At 39.2% G+C, this 18,367-nt stretch overlaps 3 protein-coding genes across 3 annotated transcripts; 1 reads left to right on the top strand and 2 right to left on the bottom strand.

Moving 5' to 3' along the window:
* Positions 1–79: 79 nt before the first annotated feature.
* LOC146505509 (glutathione S-transferase omega-1-like) lies at positions 80–13,461 on the top strand. Its single transcript, XM_085182677.1, has 6 exons — positions 80–221; positions 886–994; positions 1,098–1,320; positions 1,414–1,515; positions 1,734–1,840; positions 2,582–13,461. The coding sequence occupies exons 1-6, from the start codon at positions 194–196 to the stop codon at positions 2,730–2,732; spliced, it is 720 nt and encodes a 239-aa protein (XP_085038803.1). The 5' UTR covers positions 80–193; the 3' UTR covers positions 2,733–13,461.
* itprip (inositol 1,4,5-trisphosphate receptor interacting protein) lies at positions 2,111–8,894 on the bottom strand. The gene is made up of 2 exons (XM_085182673.1): positions 8,784–8,894; positions 2,111–5,406 (listed from the first exon to the last, which is right to left on the bottom strand). Exons 1-2 carry the CDS (start codon positions 8,801–8,803, stop codon positions 3,756–3,758), a joined length of 1,671 nt encoding a protein of 556 aa, XP_085038799.1. The 5' UTR covers positions 8,804–8,894; the 3' UTR covers positions 2,111–3,755.
* Positions 11,898–17,623, bottom strand: fas (Fas cell surface death receptor). Its single transcript, XM_085182674.1, has 9 exons — positions 17,372–17,623; positions 16,936–17,063; positions 14,612–14,749; positions 14,064–14,175; positions 13,580–13,650; positions 13,418–13,486; positions 13,229–13,266; positions 13,007–13,028; positions 11,898–12,684 (listed from the first exon to the last, which is right to left on the bottom strand). The coding sequence occupies exons 1-9, from the start codon at positions 17,425–17,427 to the stop codon at positions 12,377–12,379; spliced, it is 942 nt and encodes a 313-aa protein (XP_085038800.1). The 5' UTR covers positions 17,428–17,623; the 3' UTR covers positions 11,898–12,376.
* Positions 17,624–18,367: the final 744 nt, after the last annotated feature.

Raw genomic sequence — 18,367 nt, 5'->3', positions numbered from 1 at the left:
ATATGACTGTCTGTATGAACAACATAGTTTAAACTTCCACGACGGCTCCTTTGAAGAGAAGAAAAGAAACACGTCTTTGGTGGGCGTGTCGACTCAGTTTGACACGCCCACCGCGGAACTAGAGCGTAAAATATAAACTTTAGCTCCGTCCTTTACAATCTGTTTCTAATCATTCGTTACTTCAAGCGCCAACATGTCTGCTGAAAAGTGTCTCGCTAAAGGTAAGAAATAAAGTATTACTCTGTTAACTGAAGGCTGCTTATCGATGTGAAATGCAATAGTTTTCTTCCTCCGATTCGATCTGTGGTAAGGATTTAGCTTCGTTTTTGCAAAATCATGCTTTAGTCCTATGAAACCTCTTCGTGCCGATTTGAAGCGCCAAACGGTCCAGGTGATTATTGATTTATAAACGTTTATAAACGAAACTCTTTATGCCTGAACCAATTTGTCTGAACAAACAGCGACTCACCGTGGCGTCTCTGAAAACAAGCAGACGTCAGAAAAGAAAAAAAAAATCCAGTTGAAGTACAACTACAAATGTATAAATGTGCATAATCCACAGTCAGCTGCCCTGTAATCAAATAGAAATGCTAAATTCACTGTAAGTTTGAAAATAAAGGTTTTTGTAAAGTCAGTTAATGCTGTTTCCAAAAAGCTTGGGATGTTGTGTAAAAATACTACGAAGACAAAATGCTGATGTGGAAGCACAACATAACCCAAACTGTCAGCTATAAAATTACTCTGAAAATTATACTACTGTACAAAATAGTTGGTTTTTTTTTACTTTAGTAAAAGTTAAACAGGTGAAAGGTCTTTACGTAACCCCTCTTCAGGTTTCCCTACTGACCAGTCTTTTAATGGGAGAAACATTTCTGTATCCCTCAGGTAGTGCTGCCCCCGGCCCAGTCCCTAAAGACTACATCAGGGTTTACAGCATGAGGTTCTGCCCTTTTGCCCAAAGGACCAGACTTGTGCTCAAAGCCAAAGGAATCAAGTAAGGCTACTCTTTATTCTAGTTTACTGTAGAAATTAAAAATCATCACAGTCATTCAACCTGTGCTTAAACATGCACACATAACCTGCTTTTTTGTTTTCAGATATGAAACCATAAATGTCCACTTGAAAGAAAAACCCGATTGGTACCTTAAGAAGAATCAATTTGGTCTTGTCCCAACGCTTGAGACACCTGCTGGTGAGGTGATATACGAGTCACCCATCACCTGTGAATACCTGGATGAAGTTTACCCTGAAAATAAGCTGCTTCCCTCCTCTCCCTTTGCTAAGGCTCAGCAAAAGATGATGCTGGAGCACTTTTCCAAAGTAGGTCACACAAAGACTTGCATATAAACCTTAACGTTATGTTTTTTGTTAACCACCACCAAATAATAATATTAATGTCACTGTTTCCTACAGGTGATACCGTACTTCTACAAGATCCCAATGGATAAAAAGAAGGGAGAGGATGTCTCCGGACTGGAAGCTGAACTGAAAGAAAAGTTTGCCAAGTTAAACGAGGTAGGGCACACCTTTGAGGCCTCTGGCTCCTTTATCCATTAACCCAACATATGAGGTCATACACTGTGTGTGAATGAGTGTGTGCCTGTGAATCACAGTCATTGATCAAAGGTTGTTTTTATTAAAACGATTAAGTTTATCTTTCCTGACAGCGCCTGGTTATTCCAGTTAATTACAACTGTATGTATGTAACACTGAATGTAACATTCAATTTCTAGGACCTCGTTAACAAGAAGACCAAGTTCTTTGGTGGCAATTCTATAACAATGATCGACTACATGATGTGGCCGTGGTTTGAGAGGGTAGAAGCGTATCAGGTCAAACAGTAAGTAATAATCTTTACAGATATTTAACCTATAGAAAATTGTAAATATTAAAAAAAAAGCTCAACTGTGAGGAGCCTAAGTATATTATTTACTAGAAATGTTACAAAAGTTATAAATGAACAATCGAGAGCAGCATCCTTTTCTAAAATCGACACGTTTTACACTTTAGTTAGTGGAGTCTGTTCTTCCTGTGCCACTAGTTGCACTATTGTGGTCAACAGAGATCAGTTTTACCTTAATCTTTTTACTCCAGCTTTTCCAAATGTTGCTGTTTTTTTTTTTTTTTAAAAGACAAAGATAAATGTGTACCTCTGCCAAATGGGCATTGCTTGCTGTGTTTTATTGCCACAGCAAGCACTGTGTCCATAGTTAGCAACACTGCTCATGTATTGCTCATGTCTCTTTGAAACCAAAAAGAGGTCATTCACCAGCTGTGTGACTAGTTTTAAAGCCTGAGCCGACTCAAAAATTTAAAAAGAAATGGAAATGTGTTGAGGATATTGTGCACTCTCAGTCAAATGTCCGATTTTGTGGCGAGTTCACTGATCCACTTCTGCACCTGGAAAAAATGCCTCTCGTTTGTCTCTTTAACGGAGTAACAAAGTGACTTTAGCTGAATATTTATTACCGTGTGCCGAAGCTAATGGATTTACTTTTCACTCAGTTGCTGAAACTATTACAAAAAAAATGAGTGTTCAAATTTACTTATATTTAAATGACTCTACCCTTTGTCTTATTAGGTTTCTGGATGGCACACCTGAGCTGAAGAAGTGGACAGAACTCATGTTGCAGGACTCGGCTGTCAAAGCCCTCATGTTCAGCCCAGACGCCCACAAGGCCTTCTTCAAGACCTTCCTTGATGGAAACCCAGACTTTGACTACGGCCTGTAGGAAGTTATTGATGAGAGTATCAAACAAAACCTTCAGCCATTATTTAATGTTACTGCATTAGTGACTATGACTGATTTTTCAATAAAAAATAAAAATACTGTCAATGAAATGACAGCAAATTTGATTTTTCTATTTGTGCTTTAAGACACATAAAAACAATACATTGTTTCCCTTTTATGGTCTCATTTAATAACCTAGAGACACACACAGTAAAAATATAACAAGCAAAATTCAGAAAAAAGCTCTAACAAGCAATAAAAGATACATAAAGAATAACAATCCTTAATAGCTGCCATCAGATCTGCACCAGTAACAATGATACATAAAACACAGTTATACAAAGCAGACAGTGCACTGGTTTGTTAAAGATTCCTGTGTGGCTCCGTATAATATGAGAGGTATTTATGTTAAGATTTCCTGCTAAAATGTAGCATCCAGGAGCCGAGGGACACCAGTGTCATAGTGTGTGTATTGCTGGCACCTCCACTAAGATGTTGAGGTTTTTCCCTCAGCGTCTGATAGCAGTAAGCTGTATTCTCAAGAAAACGTTAAAAGAAAGCAGCTGCAATAAAACCATTACAAGTCTACATATCAGCCACAGCTGAAATAACTGCAGTGCACCTTCTATTTGTGACTACTTTACTTTGGTTAATACAATCTGCAACCACTAGGTGGAGCAGTGATGCTGCTGTTTTTAATGGTACTGAATCGTGTTGGCATGACTGTGCTGTTTTTTGTTTTTATTTCAATCTAAACATTTATTACAATAAGATTGTAAATAATATTTCTGGGTTTCTCCACTAAATTTTCCAGTTCCTCCTTTAGCATCGGTGTTAGCAGTAGACCATATTTTATTTAAAAAAGTTTTAAAAGTAGCAGCTACGGCAAAACCACTACAAATTTAGTTACCAGCAAGAGCTAAATCAGCTGATGCGCGTGCACCTTTTGTTAGTAACATTACTTATAGTATCACTGAACGATATGTCTGATATATGTGTCTAAAATAGTTCAGTTGCTGAGTGCCTATAAACTTTCATCCAGGCTGTGATGTAAACCTCCGTTTGATAAGTACGGTGTATACTCCTGTATGAGCACAGGTGCATTTCTCAGCATTTCCTGAAAATGCCTGACTGTTGCTGCATAAAGCTCCCTCTGCAGCACCAGTGTCCTGAACAGGTTGATGGGCTCTGCTCTGCGAATCATCTCAGGAACCTGGACCTCTTCTGGCACTTTAGTGTTGCCAAACATGACATGGTTAAGTCTTTTCTCCTGCAGCCTCCTCTGCACAAAGCTGAGCAAGTCCTGGACCCTGTGCTGCATACTCTCAATGCTCCACGAGATGGTCTTTTTACTCAGCAACAAGTGCAACAGAGCAGTCTTTAAGTGATAGTTTGTAAGGGCACTTTTTCCAGTTAGCCCTGATTGCTTTTTGTGTAAGAAAGTAACAATCTGGAGGCAGTGTAAATGACAGGAATGTTTTGGTAGGCGTTTAGAAAAATGTTTCAGCAAATTCCTCTCGTAGACAGCAACAGATAGGGGCCAGTATGGGTCTGGGATGCTGTCAACATCCGATGGAAAGTGCGAGACAAAATAAGCATCTGCATCCTCAAGCTGGACCACCGGAATGATGTTCATTACGATGATTTTCCCTGATGGGAATCGGATCTTCAGAGCACCGGCAGCATCCAGGCTGCGAAAGGTAACATCAAAGTCATATTTGTGAGAGATGCGTCCCCACGCTTTGGTTACAGAGATCTGAAACCACTTCATGACTTGGTCTTTCGCCAAGCAGTTTGTGTCTCTGGAGCACAGCAGTTCATCAGGACTGAGACTGACTTTGGGTGTGTCATTTCTGCCATGCAGCAGACAAAGCATGTCCTCTCCGAGGTTAGCAGAGCCACAGAGACAGCCCCCACTATTCTCCCCAGGTGTGGTCACCTTTATCTTCCCACAGCCCTGCATATCAGGAGGTATGTCACTGGAGGAGCTGCACCACAGGTGGTACTGAAAGGAGTGCGGATCTGGAGGTGAGAAAGGCACGATGAGGTCACATGTGAGCGGTTTGCAAACCTTCCAGGACTCAAACATGCTTCCAATGCCAACAAAGTCCCCGACTTCCATGTCTGTGTCCCTGTTGCACACGCTCCTGAGTGACTCGAGCAAGTCATCTGCAAAACCCTCGACAAACTCCCTCACCCTCCAGTTTTCATGTGCTGAAGTGTAGGTGCATTTATCACAGAAGTTACTCAGGATGTCCTTATCCAGTACCATCATCCTGGGGTTGATGGATCCACTCTCTGAAAAAACCTCTTCCTCCTCAACTTGCCGGACTTCTCCATCAGCCAGATCCACCCTGCACATCTCAATGGTGAAGAATATTATAAAAGACACCGTGCTCCAAAAGTACCAACTATAACCTTCCTGCAAGCTGGTCTCTTCCTGCTTTGAGTCCATCTGTGAAAGCTCTTTCTCCAACTTGGCCTTCTCCATTTCCAGTCTTGCCTCATGCTCCCGCATTCGAGCGATCAGCTCCTCATCCTGATCCGGGAGTGTGGTGTTTTCATGCGGAAAGAGCAAGGGATGGTTTAATATGGCAGCAGCCACCACCACGCACAGCCGTGCAATGGCCCCCTGCATCTTCAGCTCGTTTCTAATGTGCACATTCAAGCAGATCCTGAAATAGAAACATAAATACAGTCAGAGCAGATACAAATGGTTTAGGGCAGTGGTCCCCAACCCACGGGCCATGGACCGATACCGGTCCATGAATTGTTTGGTACCAGGTCGCGAGAGTTGAGTCTCGGGTGTGAAATTTGTGGTTTTCAGGTTTTCATCGTTATTTTGTTATTGTTTTTATCATTAACTCTGTTTCCCTGGGTCTTTTCCCGTGTATTATGAATAAATGTTCTTTTTTTGGTACCTGTGCGGGTTTTATTTTGTTGTATTTATCCGTGACACCTTAAAGGCCGGTCCGTGGCACAAAAAAGGTTGGGGACCGCTGGTGTAGGGGCTGATGTATAAAATCACGACATATTTGTATACAAAATCCAGTTATTTTTGATCAAGCTCTCCACCCACCAGGGGAAGCACAGACTGTACCTCTAAATATAGAAGAAGTGCGCTGAGTGACGCACTTGTCCAGTATCAGGCTTTGCAACACAGGAGGAAGGAAGACCGAGCCCATGAGAATAACTTTGCCCTCCTCCGATAAACATATTTAGTTACCACACATTGTGTCTGTTGACATTTATATCCTTTTATCGAAGATATAGCAAAACAATACCGCTTTCTTAAAAGAAAGAAAATCCTAGTTTGTACACTGTGCAATTCAGCATCAGTGTAAAACAATACAGAAAACAGTTTCCATTGACTTCATATCTACTTTCCTGGATTTCAACAGATAACCAACATGCAATATACAAGGAGAAAGAGGATATTACATAAATGTCTTTCTTAAGCTTCAAGTTTAAACCAGAATTTGCCCCTGTGTGATGCTTATACTCACTATTTAGTATTGTGTTACAGATGTTTAAAGGGTAGGAGCTTAAGAAGCATCCGTGTTCGGCTGGCCGGACTGAAAAACGGAAATTGTCAACTCTGACATGAATAAAATCTTGTCATATAAGGTGCCAAAAATGAGGTTTCCTCTAGCACACAAGTGAAACAAGAACAGGGAAGTACACATGCATCGTGATCTCACTGTAACATCATGAGATGATGAACTGTTCTCTGCAAGACTCAAGATTTTAAAAAGATAGCGGTAATGAAGTATGTGAGGCCAAAGAGCCGGGGGAAACTTCCCATGACTTACTCACTGGGAAGATTTCCAAGACTTACATTAATGAGACTACTCAAACAAACACTGCAGCAGCCAAGAGCCTCGAGACGTAGCTCTTCTCAATCATTTAGGAGTAGCGATTGCTATATAACAGAAACATAACAGGAGACTGACTCTTTTCAAGTATTTGCAACTGAGGGTTTACGGAAAGTCAGAGAAGAACAGACTGAGAGATGGATCAAGTAGCCATACTCTTCAATGAAACACAATATCAAAGCAGTGTTAAGTGTGTGTTTTTTTCATCTTAGGAAGGGTAAAAGAAAGGTTTTAATTCCCTTTATTTCAGATTTCTAGTTCAAGTTCAAGTTGGTAAAAATAGCAAAGGAACAGATTTCACAAACAATTAGATTTCACAAAGTACCTGCACTTAAGTCTCGGTCGTTGTGTCCTTGGGCAAGACACTTCACCTGCCGCCTACTGGTGATGGCCAGAGGGGCCGATGGCGCAATATGGCAGCCTCACTTCTGTCAGTCTGCCCCAGGGCAGCTGTGGCTACAGCTGTAGCTTGCCTCCACCAGTGTGTGAATGTGAGAGTGGATGAATAGTGGAATTGTAAAGCGCTTTGAGGGTCCCGAAAAGTGCTATATAAATGCAATCCATTATTATTATTATTATTATTATTATTATTATTATTATTATTAATAATAATAATATATAATTGCACTAATGATCAGAGCTCAGTGCAGCTTCATAAAAATATTTCTCTGCCACGCATGCATTTAAGAAGAAATTCTACAGACATAGCTGAAGTTAAGCACCTTTATTAGTCATCCTGGCAACAGGAAGCTTGTCCCAGTTTATGTTTATGCTTAATTTATTTAAAAGGTCATGAGCAGTTATTTCCATCATGTAAAATCATGTGGAAGACAAATTGGACTCTATGCAGTCCTATAGAAACTAAGTACACCCTATGACTCAGTAGCTTGTAGAACCATCTTTAGCAGCATGTGGTGTAATGACACTTGTGGGCATTTGTTTATGCATAGCTCTCTAAAGTTCCCACCATGGTGTTTTGATCAGGTTAAGGTTTTCTTTTTCAGCAATTCTGTTATAGAGTTGCTGCTGTACTTGGGATCATTGTCCTATTGTACCTCCCAGATTGGCCCAAGCTTGAGCTGTCAGACCGATGGCCTCAAATTTGATTTAATTTGAAGCCAGAGGAGTTCTGTGGCTGCCAAACAACCCAAATCATCACCACTTCACTACCGTGCTTGAAAGATTAGGATAGGGTTTTTGTGTTGATATACTGTGTTTGGTTTTTCTTACACTGTGGTGCTATACATTATATCCAAACAGCTCCACTTTGGTCTCATCTGTCCAAAGGATATTGTTCCAGAACTGGCTTGTTCAAATGTAACTTTGCAAAGCCATACCGCCATATTCAGACAAGGCTTTCTCCTGGAAACCCAGCCATAATTTTTCCATCTTTTTCAAATTGTACTGTTATTTCTTTTTAACATCTAACATGCTAACTGAGGCCTCAATTTGCTGGGACGTCCACTGCTGGGCAGATTGTGACATTTTGTTAACACACTCCAGACCAGCAAACTGCCAAACTTGTGCTGTTATGAAGGTGGTGACACTTGACAGACTATCCACTGATAAAGCCTATTTGAATAACAGTAGCTGGCTGCTACTTACCCTCCTAATTCCTGTGGAGGAGTAAGGGTGTAGTTTTTCAAAGGCATGACTTTATGCAAGGTTTAATCACCCAGGCTTCATGTTTTGTTTTGTTTTGTTTTATCTTTGGCAACTTAGTGGTTTTAAAAACAGCAGATGAAATGCCAAAGCATCTACATATAGATACGACACAGAAGCGTATAAATGATGACACAAAGACATAACCGTATATACATATGTTTTGTTTTTTTGCAAATATTCTGATTTAGGAGCAACATGAAATATCCTGTGTTCAAACGAAACCTACTTTAAAATGATTCATACGCACAGGAATGAATGAAAAATGTTTCCACCACTGTTGCTGCACCACCCTACATCCAATTATATCCTGGCATTTTTTGGGGGAAAATACTAAACAGCGACTCTCCCACGCTGACGTAGCTGCGTGCTGACACAGTGACGTGTTAATAGCCCTACGAGCGGTCACCTCCTCTGTTGTCTTAGCAACAAAATAGAGAGGGACTAAAAAAGGGAAACAGACTAAAAAAATATTATTCCACACTCATCACTCACTTCACAGGCCGGTCGCTTACCACACGCTGCTGTGTTTCATCCTGCGTGGAGCTTCATAAAGCAACAAAGAGCAGCTTAAACGTGCCTCGCGTAATCTGGTAAAATAACTGCACGCTTAGCAGCCTGGAGCTCCTGTCGTCCCATCAACAAGTTTGGAGACTTGCGCGTAAAGACGAATGCGATTGTAAAAAGTTAGCAGGCCTACCCGTGTGGTGTTTCTGGGTGAGTTCATGGTGATAAAGTTCATCTTTCGGGTCATCCGGTGAGAGCAGCCTCATGCGAGTGGCGCGGGGACCGTTTCTCAGCTTCCTTCTGACATTTCCTCACTGCGCGCTCCACCCATGCATAGACAGAGGGACCGCCCTGCTTCCTCTCATCACCCAGAACAGCAGGGACTTTTATGAAATGTGAGGAGCATAAATTACGTGCAACAATTCTTAATGTCATCCAGAATTTTAAATACATCTTAAATAAATGTTATATTCAGCTAACCGGGCAAATATTGCAATTTAAATCAACTTCACAACATTTAATCGTAGCAATGTTACATTGCAAGATACTGCTATATTGTGAAATTCAGCTCTAGTGTAAAGGAATCTGATTATTTTTTCCTATTTAGTGCTTCTTCTGCTTTTGCTACAAAGTGTTATACAGTTGCAAATACTAAGTCCATTATATTTAGTCTTAAAATGTGAAAGCGTGTGTGCGCAGTCATTGAGCACACTAACAAGATCTATAATAATAATAATACATAAGACATAATAATGGGCAATTTTAAAAAATAATAAATGAAGTGCGCTTCATGTTCGTGGATAAAAATCTCAGTCTACCTTGGAAACGGCACAAAAATACACAGTAATAAGCCTATTAGTAGTAATCCTGTGGTACAGACGTGACCACCCCGAATCTGATAGGCAGTTGTTCACCGAAGCTGTGAAGTTCCAGTTCCAGTGAATGCAACAGTTTTTTTCCGAATGCAAGTGAAAGCAGCATTGCATTACGTAACAGCAGCGAGTTCCTGGATTGGGCCATTAGTGGAAGTTGGGACGTGCCTCTGTGTAAATGAATAGTTACTTAGTAGCATCAAATGACATTTATAGTTACAATGTTTCTACATCGAGCTCATAATAGAAACAGACAAAAACTATTATCACACACAGGCGCACAAGATCAATTATTACATTTTAAAGCAGATTTACTTTAAGTACTGATTAGATACCAAAATTGTCTCTCTATTCTGTTTTTCATTATTGGGAAGTTTTCTCCCATTATTCCTTACAATTAGCATAGATTAAAGCTGTATATGACCCCTTTTTTTTTTTAAAGGAAAGTGCACCGAGCTTGTTGAAAGTTGTGGTCAGATGTTTACCCACATCATGGCATGAATGTTATAGTGGGGAGGGAAACCACTTTTAACAGGAGGAAACCTCTTTTAACAGGAGGAAATCTCCAGCAGATCGAGTCTCAGGTAGGGGAAGCCATCTGCCACTCACTGATTGGGGGTGAGGTGCAGTTATTTGGAAATGGCTCCAAGAGATCTTCCCCACTTGTGTAAATCTTCAGTTCTCCTTCTTAGACCTCCTCAGAGTTCCTTAGACTTCACCATTGCTCTGAGTATTGCTCTGTTCAATGAGTGCGGTCAAAGTCTGGAAGCTGTTTGATATGAAAAAGCAGGAAATGCTTTGTTTGTCATGTAATGATTCATCATCATGCAATCTTTTCAGAAAACTCTCAGCACAGTTACATTTTGCTTTGTCAGCAACAGCAAACTCGGAGAGAAACACAGAGAGGCAAGTTCTCCCGGTTCTGGGGGACTGACTAAGAGATCATAGAGTTAATTTTTGTCCCAGTTTTATTTTCTCTTCACGTTTACCTCAGCTGCTGAGTGCCTTACATTTGTCAAGCTTTTCTCTGATGCCCAGTGGTCCTATGTGTTAAGATCCAACAGAGAAGTTACTGCAACTGGTTCTGACAGAGAGGCATCAGAATACACAGCACATCACAGCTTGTTGCATACGGTGCTGCATAGCCTTCAGTACTGCACTGAGGAACTCTTCATAGGTCTTGTGCCCTCTGGTGGTCCTTTATTCATATATTAGCAGAAATACTTTGGCTCGTTCTCCAGATTGCAACATAACCCACTGGAGAGATGACACCAATAACAACAACACCAACCACAACAATTTTTTTGCAATAACTGAAATACAAAGATACAACCATTCCATTTTATTATAAACAAAATACTGCTGTATATTAATTGTTTCAAGTAAATACCCGTGATAGGATGCTACCTGTGCAACATGTCCAGTTGTGAAATGTCCTTACTTCTAAATATTCCACAGTCAGCTGTTGGTGGTATTTTTACTCAGTTTTTGTATTAGTTATAGTCTCTATTAATTATTATTTGTCACAGCTGGGAGTAATCAGGCTGGATGAGACAAGGGAAGCAAACTAGAAACACTGAAATGAGACATGGACCTTCAAAGTAAAACAGGAAACACACTGACTGAACTCTAGACATGTAAACTTAACAGCATATGTGGAGACAGAACATAGTAACCTGAAACATGGTACAGAAAGGCACAGTAGACACAACATGGAACACAGTGAAGAACTAAACCTATGATAACCATAACTGAAACCTAGGGAAATAACAAACATAGTACAACAAAGGACTCAAAACATAAACCATAATATAAAAACACAAAAAGCTGGGTCAGAAAGACCCAGAACTTTGACATTATTGTATGAAGGGCAAGATTTAGGAAAATCAGTACAGGTATTACAGTGTTTTGAAAACAGTTGACTTGTCTTGTTAACATCCCAACAAAGTCTCATAAGGATAAAAGTTTGGAAAAAAAAATATCCAATCAAACTAAAAAATATCATAGTTAGTTTTCCATGTTCACAAAATTATGTTTAGTACATTTTTCAAAAGCCTAGTTTTTATTTTTAGTTAACTTTTTTTTAATTTCCAGTTTTAGATTTTAGTTTGTTTTTGGTAAACAGCAATAGCTTTGGTCGAGAAGTCACTGGAGAGATTATATATCTCATGTGGGAACACCCCAGTTCTTCTCAGGCAGGAAAAATTACTGGATGGATGGGTTTAATAATGTTAAAAAGCTAGGAAGTGGTGATAGTTTTTAATATATTTCCTTTAAACAAAGATCTTGTTGTGCAAAACCCAGCCAAAGGGCCAATGAAAGAGGACATTTTTATTAGTTGTTTTTATTTTAAGTGTTTTCTCTTTTGAAGTTTGAAAAATGTTTATTAGCATTAGATAACAGCTACGTAATAGACCTAAAAATAAGCCATGAAAAGCAAGGAAGGAACCAAAACAAAACTTTTACAAACTCCAGTTTCATCAAATATTATCGCATAATATAGAAGCTGTAGCAAGACATTCATCTGTCCCTTATGACACGTGGATTTTTTAAAATGAGCATTATTATTATGATCATGAAATTAAAAACACTGAAAAATAAAAACAATCAAATTTACATATATTGCAACTCGAAATCAGCTTTCACAACCTGAATTGAAAATCAAGAGGTAACTTTGCAAGATTGTTTCTTTAGAATTCAAAGTCATTCAATTTCATTGTGTATACATGTCAGCAGTTACTTGCAGGATTGTTTGATGGTGAACTATGTTTTAACAATATGTCTCTGATCTGTTTTGCTTTTTTCTTTTGTTTCATATCCACAAGGTTTTCTATAAGTTTCTTTGAGGCCTGTCTGCCTTCCTTCTCCACCCACGTCAGTAGCAGCTGCAGCGTTCGCTCCTCAGCATCATTTCGATACTCCATTTCATAAGATTCAGTAGTAGTCACACTTATCCCAGTGCGGAGAGCTAGGTTTCTTGCATTTTTCCATCCAAGCTCCCTTGCAATATCAGACAGGTGAGGATCAATGTCAACATCTGAAAATAATGTAAAAAGAAAAAATATTAAAAGATGGGTATTAAGACCACAAATCACAATATTATAATTTACTGAGCATGAAATATGCAATGTTTTTTGATTAATGGATGAAAACGTTAAAGTCATGATCAGAAAGAAAAGAGGGTAATGCACTTTTGTTCCAAAGAAATTAAAAGTTTACAGAAAAATAACCGTATGAAAAAATGCAAATGCATGATATGCACAATAACTTGTTCTAAAATCTGATTCTGACTGGTTAGGTCAAAAGACAGAGAATAATTAAAGCTCTTATATTGGCTTGAATAAAGTCATGTTCGTTACCTGAAAGACGGCGGATGAGCTTCTGTGAAGCAGAAAAAAAATAAAAGTTTTAATTCTTTTCAGTTTTGTTTGCGATGAAGTAACAAACTGCTCATGTCCATGTGTGTGTGTGTGTGTGTGTGTGTGTGTGCGCGTGTGTGAATGTGTGCAGAAAGGCAATTGGATGAACCAGAGATCAAAGAGTAAATATCACGTCACAGGTGTCCAAAGAAAATAACTTACCTCTTTGCTTTTTTCATCCTCTTTCTTTTGTTTTCTCCCTAATGAAACACGAATAGAAATTACACAGAAAAATTGATCAAGATACGACTAAATATTGAACTGAATATAAATAAAGCCTTCAGTGCTGAGCAAGGAAACACACAATGTCATCTGGTGTTGCTTTACTCATATATTAGCAGAAATACTCACTCGCTATCCATTTTATTCCAACAACGGCTCCAGCAATAAAAAGTCCTAGAATAATAAATCCAGCAATAGCTGAAATGAGAAGATATGACCATTAATATTTTGCAATGCTAAATGTGTCCAATATGATTTATTAAAATCCAATAATACTTAAGAACACCTTACCTCCACCATTTCCATTGCAGACTGCATCACTGTTGGCTGTACAGGCTTCTTTAACACCACCAATTCCACATCTTGAACCAAAACAACAAACAACCACGAATGAATCAAAAATAACTACAAAGGGAGCGGACAGCCTTAAAGGACAAGTCAATAGACAATAGATTTTTTAAAGGAGCTACACACACGTCACAAACTCTTTGTTAGAAACATGTTTGCAATCTAATGAAAACCATTACAATAGCTCTTCCATCACTTCTGCTTTTACAAAATGAATGAGTTTCAGCAAACAATGCTGGAAATGTTCCAATTATTTAAGTGTATTACTAAGATGGCGATGTATTGAGCTACATTACATTAATAGGTGTTCCTATTATTTTGTACAATGTATTAATATGAATACTGTACTCAGGTCTAGTACATTAGCACTAGGGAATATGCACAGATTTACATGCTGAATGTGATTTCAAAGTCAAATCAAACTTACTTTTTACATGGATGGCAGATTGTGCAACTTTCACTGCTGCAGAAGTGATCTTTCTTGCATCGACACTTGGTGTCCCTACCAATAGTGCACTCTTCTTCTACTTCTAAATTAGCTGAAAAGTTGAGAAAAGTCACACAAGTTATTATTGAGAAGAAACTTGCATTGTTTTAATTGTGAAATAGACCAAGGACGGTTTTCCTTTACTTTTTCGTATAAAAAGATGGGATGTGAACTTTCATATATAAATTGAAATAATGCTTGGATAATTCTGGTACTGCATTTTAATTATCTGCTAACCTTATATATTTAAAAATAAAATATTAAAATATGACATCTAAGAAACTGCTAATCAATATAGCACATGTATAATCCAGTAGATAATGGTTAATGATAGCTGATTTGATTTCAGGGTCCTCATACTGGACTTAAGCATCGTTAGAGCTGTGACGAGTCAAACATTCTGCAGCAAAAGATGAACTTTTCTCTAATATTTTGTCTTTAGTTTAGCTGTGAATAAAAGGAACAGCCATGTCCTATCATAATTGTACCATTTGCCTGTGCGCAGGAGGTGCAGGGGTGACAGGTCTCCCGGTTACTAGGCTCACTGTTGTATTTGCCATTCTCGCAGATTTCACATTTTCCATCCTTTTTATTGCCAATAGTGCAATGCTGTATTACTCGCTGTCCTACAGAGTGGAGAGAGATGATGCAGAAGAAAGTCTGTTAATGGTATTACACTGTTTAAACATGAATAGAATACAATAACCAGTGGTGCAAGTAAGTGGTCCGCAGGTGCGCATTCGTTGCAACTTCTTATCTCTGTTAACTTGTTGTTTTCTGTTATATTGCGAGAGTATTGTTGCCCGCGAAAAGTCGTTGTTATGGTGTGTGAGCGGAAAGGGGGAGAACATGGCGTAACCAATAAAGCTCTTGGTGTGGGACTACGACGTTGTGTCTTTTGACTTAATAATCTGGTGCGTGTCTTTTATTTTGACAGCGAATGCGCACCTGCGGATCACTTAATTGCACCCCTGATAATAACAAACACTAGTAGATCTGTATTTAACTTAAAGAATAACACCCTTACTTTTGAAATGAAAAATAATGAAAAACCCAGCACAGCACTACTGTTTATCAAAAAACATCACCCAGCTACACAGCTGAATGTGACTAATATATTAATTATGTAATTGGTACTATAGATACAGCAACAATTAAAAGGTGAAGTCTGAACTTTTTTCCCCCCTTTAAAGCTTCATAGACCTTTCTATTGGGTCCTATCCTAAGAGTTGACTGCTCCACAGCACCACCAGAGATAAGCAAGGGGGTCATAAGTTAATGGGAGAAAAAAAAAAGAAGACAGGTTAGTGATGTTTTGTTGTTGTTATTTTTATTTTAATCTTTAATTAATCTTTAATTAAGGCTTATTTTCCCAGTTATTTGGCTGTTCTGGCTCAACAGGTTGTGCTATCTCACTCTGTTACAGAAATTTAGGGAGAAGTTCAGTCATAAGATTGGTGACTCATGAGGTGTCAGAATAACTGGAAATATGAACGGAAAATTTCTAGCAAACATAATCTGGAAAGCCCTCGTAAAGCATACGACTTGCAGAGTTGCTGGCATGCAGGCTGGCAAAAGTAAATGTTTTGATCAGGCATGTCCAGCAAGTCCAGGTCATTCTCCTTTGCAGGCCCCTCACTCCTACCGTAAATATATTATTTATGGCCACAAACAGAATTAATATAGCGTAACTTCTCTTTTCACAACATGGTGGCAGCACTGTGCTGTGCAACCAATGAATGTATAAAAGTTTTGTACACTCACAAAATAGTAAGTCTTGTTCAAAATGAACCTGAGACACTGATACTCAGCAGCTTCATTGAAGCTTCAGGTATTCCAGACAGCTTGATCTTTCTTATATTCTCGCAACATGTGAATGATCAATTGCTTTATTTTGTTAACCTGATCACTGTGATGATAACTTTTGTATTATTGAATATATAAAAAAAACACCCAGCACGCCCCTTGCGGGCGGTTTATCCTTCAAGCTCGGGTCCTCTACCAGAGGCCTGGGAGCTTGAGGGTCCTGTGCAGTATCTTAGCTGTTCCCAGGACTGCGCTCTTCTGGACAGAGATCTCCGATGTTATTCCCGGGATCTGCTGGAGCCACTCGCCTAGCTTGGGAGTCACCGCACCTAGTGCTCCGATTACCACGGGGACCACCGTTACCTTCACCCTCCACATCCTCTCGAGCTCTTCTCTGAGCCCTTGGTATTTCTCCAGCTTCTCGTGTTCCTTCTTCCTGATATTGCTGTCATTTGGAACTGCTACATCGATCACTACGGCCGTCTTCTTCTGTTTGTCTACCACCACTATGTCTGGTTGGTTAGCCACCACCAATTTGTCCGTCTGTATCTGGAAGTCCCACAGGATCTTAGCTCGGTCATTCTCCACCACCCTTGGGGGCATTTACCATTTTGACCTCGGGACTTCCAGGTTATACTCGGTACAGATGTTCCTGTACACTATGCCGGCCACTTGGTTATGGCGCTCCATGTATGCCTTGCCTGCTAGCATCTTGCACCCTGCTGTTATGTGCTGGATTCTCTCTCTCTCTCTCTCATATATATATATGGATAGATAGATATAGATAGATATAGATATATATTAAAATAATATTTTTTATGCTTCAAAAAAGGCAAGAAGAATTGTTGGCCCCTGGGTGATTGTCAATTTATGACACTCTCGAAAAAAGTTTGGACATCCCTGGTTTTGATTAAATGAAGAACAAAAACACTACAGATTACAAAGACTAAAAATTACAAACTACATTGCTTGAGCTCTTTAAGTTCACATAACCACTGACACTTACCAACAGGGCAGTTACAACAGCTCCATGTTGTAAAGTTGTAGGTGCCATCCAAACATGCCGGCTCTCTTCTGATGCGGGATGCCCCATTAAGTGACCTGTGGCGCTGGGACGAGGCAAAGCAAACGCATCTATAAAAAAAAACAACAGAAGCAAAACGAAACTGAAAGTGCAGCAGCTTGGTTTCCTTTTAGAATATTACGTTCGTTTAAGTTAAATAGCAGTTTATAGGTGGTGTTAAGACGCCAAACAGATGAATTAATTCCTTTATTAAAGATTAAATTTACCGCACACTTCTGAACTCAGGTGTTACGGTAAGTTGTATCACCCTTCGTTCCCAACCACCCCTGTGGTAACCACCTTACACCGAGCCGAGCAGTTAGTAAAGCTAGTAGAGACAGATAATAGAGGACTATCTAGTCTACATCTGATTACTTACAGTGACACAGCGAGCCAAACACAGGAACTAAACCACAATGAAAACTTCGTCGCCATCACGCAGTGAGTCCAGAGCCTGAAATGTGTCGAGGCTAAAATTTGTAGGCGCGCTTGCAACACGATGGGGCGGGGTTTCCTGTTTGGTTTAGTTGCGCTTTCTGTCACCGGGTCTTCATGAGAAGCTACTGTAAAGCTACTGTGAAAGTCCCAGAAACCACCGCTTAGTCAAGCAGTCAGCAATGACAGAAAATCACATATATCTCTAGAGCTATGTTGCAAAAGCAAACACAATTATAACCAAAAACAAAATTACGTTAATAGTACAACAGGAAAGTTACACATACCAGATCATCATCATCTTTTATCGCTTTAGTCTGTGTTGTTCTTCTTTTCAAAAACAAAAGATACAAATTGAGCTATTATGACATTCTTTTGTTTGTTATCTATTTCAGATAAAAATAAAAAGAAGAACATGACAAAAAAGAAGTTTCGTATTTTAACTTCTCCCACTAGGTGGTGCTATTGCTCTTTTTCTTGCTCCCTCTGCACCCTTTTCTGAGGTGGAGCCTACCACGTCCATTAGTTCGACTTAACAAAATGATTTTCTTTATAACATTTAACAAGATATGTTATCGATTCTGACTTGATTTATCAGAATGTTCTAAAAGATTGGCACAACTGATATTTTAACATGGGTGTTAAAATATGGAATGAGTTAAATATGTGAAACAATACGTTCACAACCAGTTACTGATTGACTTCTCTCCATTTTGTTGTCGTTTCTTAAAAGAAAATTTGCCGCCTAAAAATAAAATTACGCAGATGATCAAAGCTAAAAGAAAGCTCTGCAGGAAGTCAGATTTGTTCACGCCTATGTTATACTAAAGTTTTAAAGGAAGTAAAAAATACAGTCTTTGATTTGAAGACGTCTCTTTTAGAGTGAACTTATTAAGCTCCCAGTGCCACTTCTGTAGCAGGAAACCCTTCCTGCCAGTGC

This window comes from Neolamprologus multifasciatus, chromosome 13, assembly GCF_963576455.1.
Source record: "Neolamprologus multifasciatus chromosome 13, fNeoMul1.2, whole genome shotgun sequence".
NCBI classification, from domain to species: Eukaryota; Metazoa; Chordata; class Actinopteri; order Cichliformes; family Cichlidae; genus Neolamprologus; species Neolamprologus multifasciatus.
Note: the sequence above shows the minus strand (reverse complement) of the source record. Positions and strands in the feature narration are given on the sequence as shown.

What these genes read in the sequence shown, in the direction of transcription:
- LOC146505509 (XM_085182677.1), top strand. Translation starts at nt 194, where the DNA reads ATGTCTGCTGAAAAGTGTCTCGCTAAAG. An exon ending in TGAAAAGTGTCTCGCTAAAG is followed by an intron (nt 222 to 885) that starts GTAAGAAATAAA and finishes TGTATCCCTCAG; the next exon opens with GTAGTGCTGCCCCCGGCCCA. An exon ending in AGTTTGCCAAGTTAAACGAG is followed by an intron (nt 1,516 to 1,733) that starts GTAGGGCACACC and finishes TTCAATTTCTAG; the next exon opens with GACCTCGTTAACAAGAAGAC.
- itprip (XM_085182673.1), bottom strand. Translation starts at nt 8,803, where the DNA reads ATGAAACACAGCAGCGTGTG. An exon ending in ATGAAACACAGCAGCGTGTG is followed by an intron (nt 5,407 to 8,783) that starts GTAAGCGACCGG and finishes TTTCTATTTCAG; the next exon opens with GATCTGCTTGAATGTGCACA.
- fas (XM_085182674.1), bottom strand. Translation starts at nt 17,427, where the DNA reads ATGGCGACGAAGTTTTCATTGTGGTTTAGTTCCTGTGTTTGGCTCGCT. An exon ending in CTCCTGCGCACAGGCAAATG is followed by an intron (nt 14,176 to 14,611) that starts GTACAATTATGA and finishes TCAACTTTTCAG; the next exon opens with CTAATTTAGAAGTAGAAGAA. An exon ending in GCTCATCCGCCGTCTTTCAG is followed by an intron (nt 12,685 to 13,006) that starts GTAACGAACATG and finishes CATTATTTTCAG; the next exon opens with ATGTTGACATTGATCCTCAC.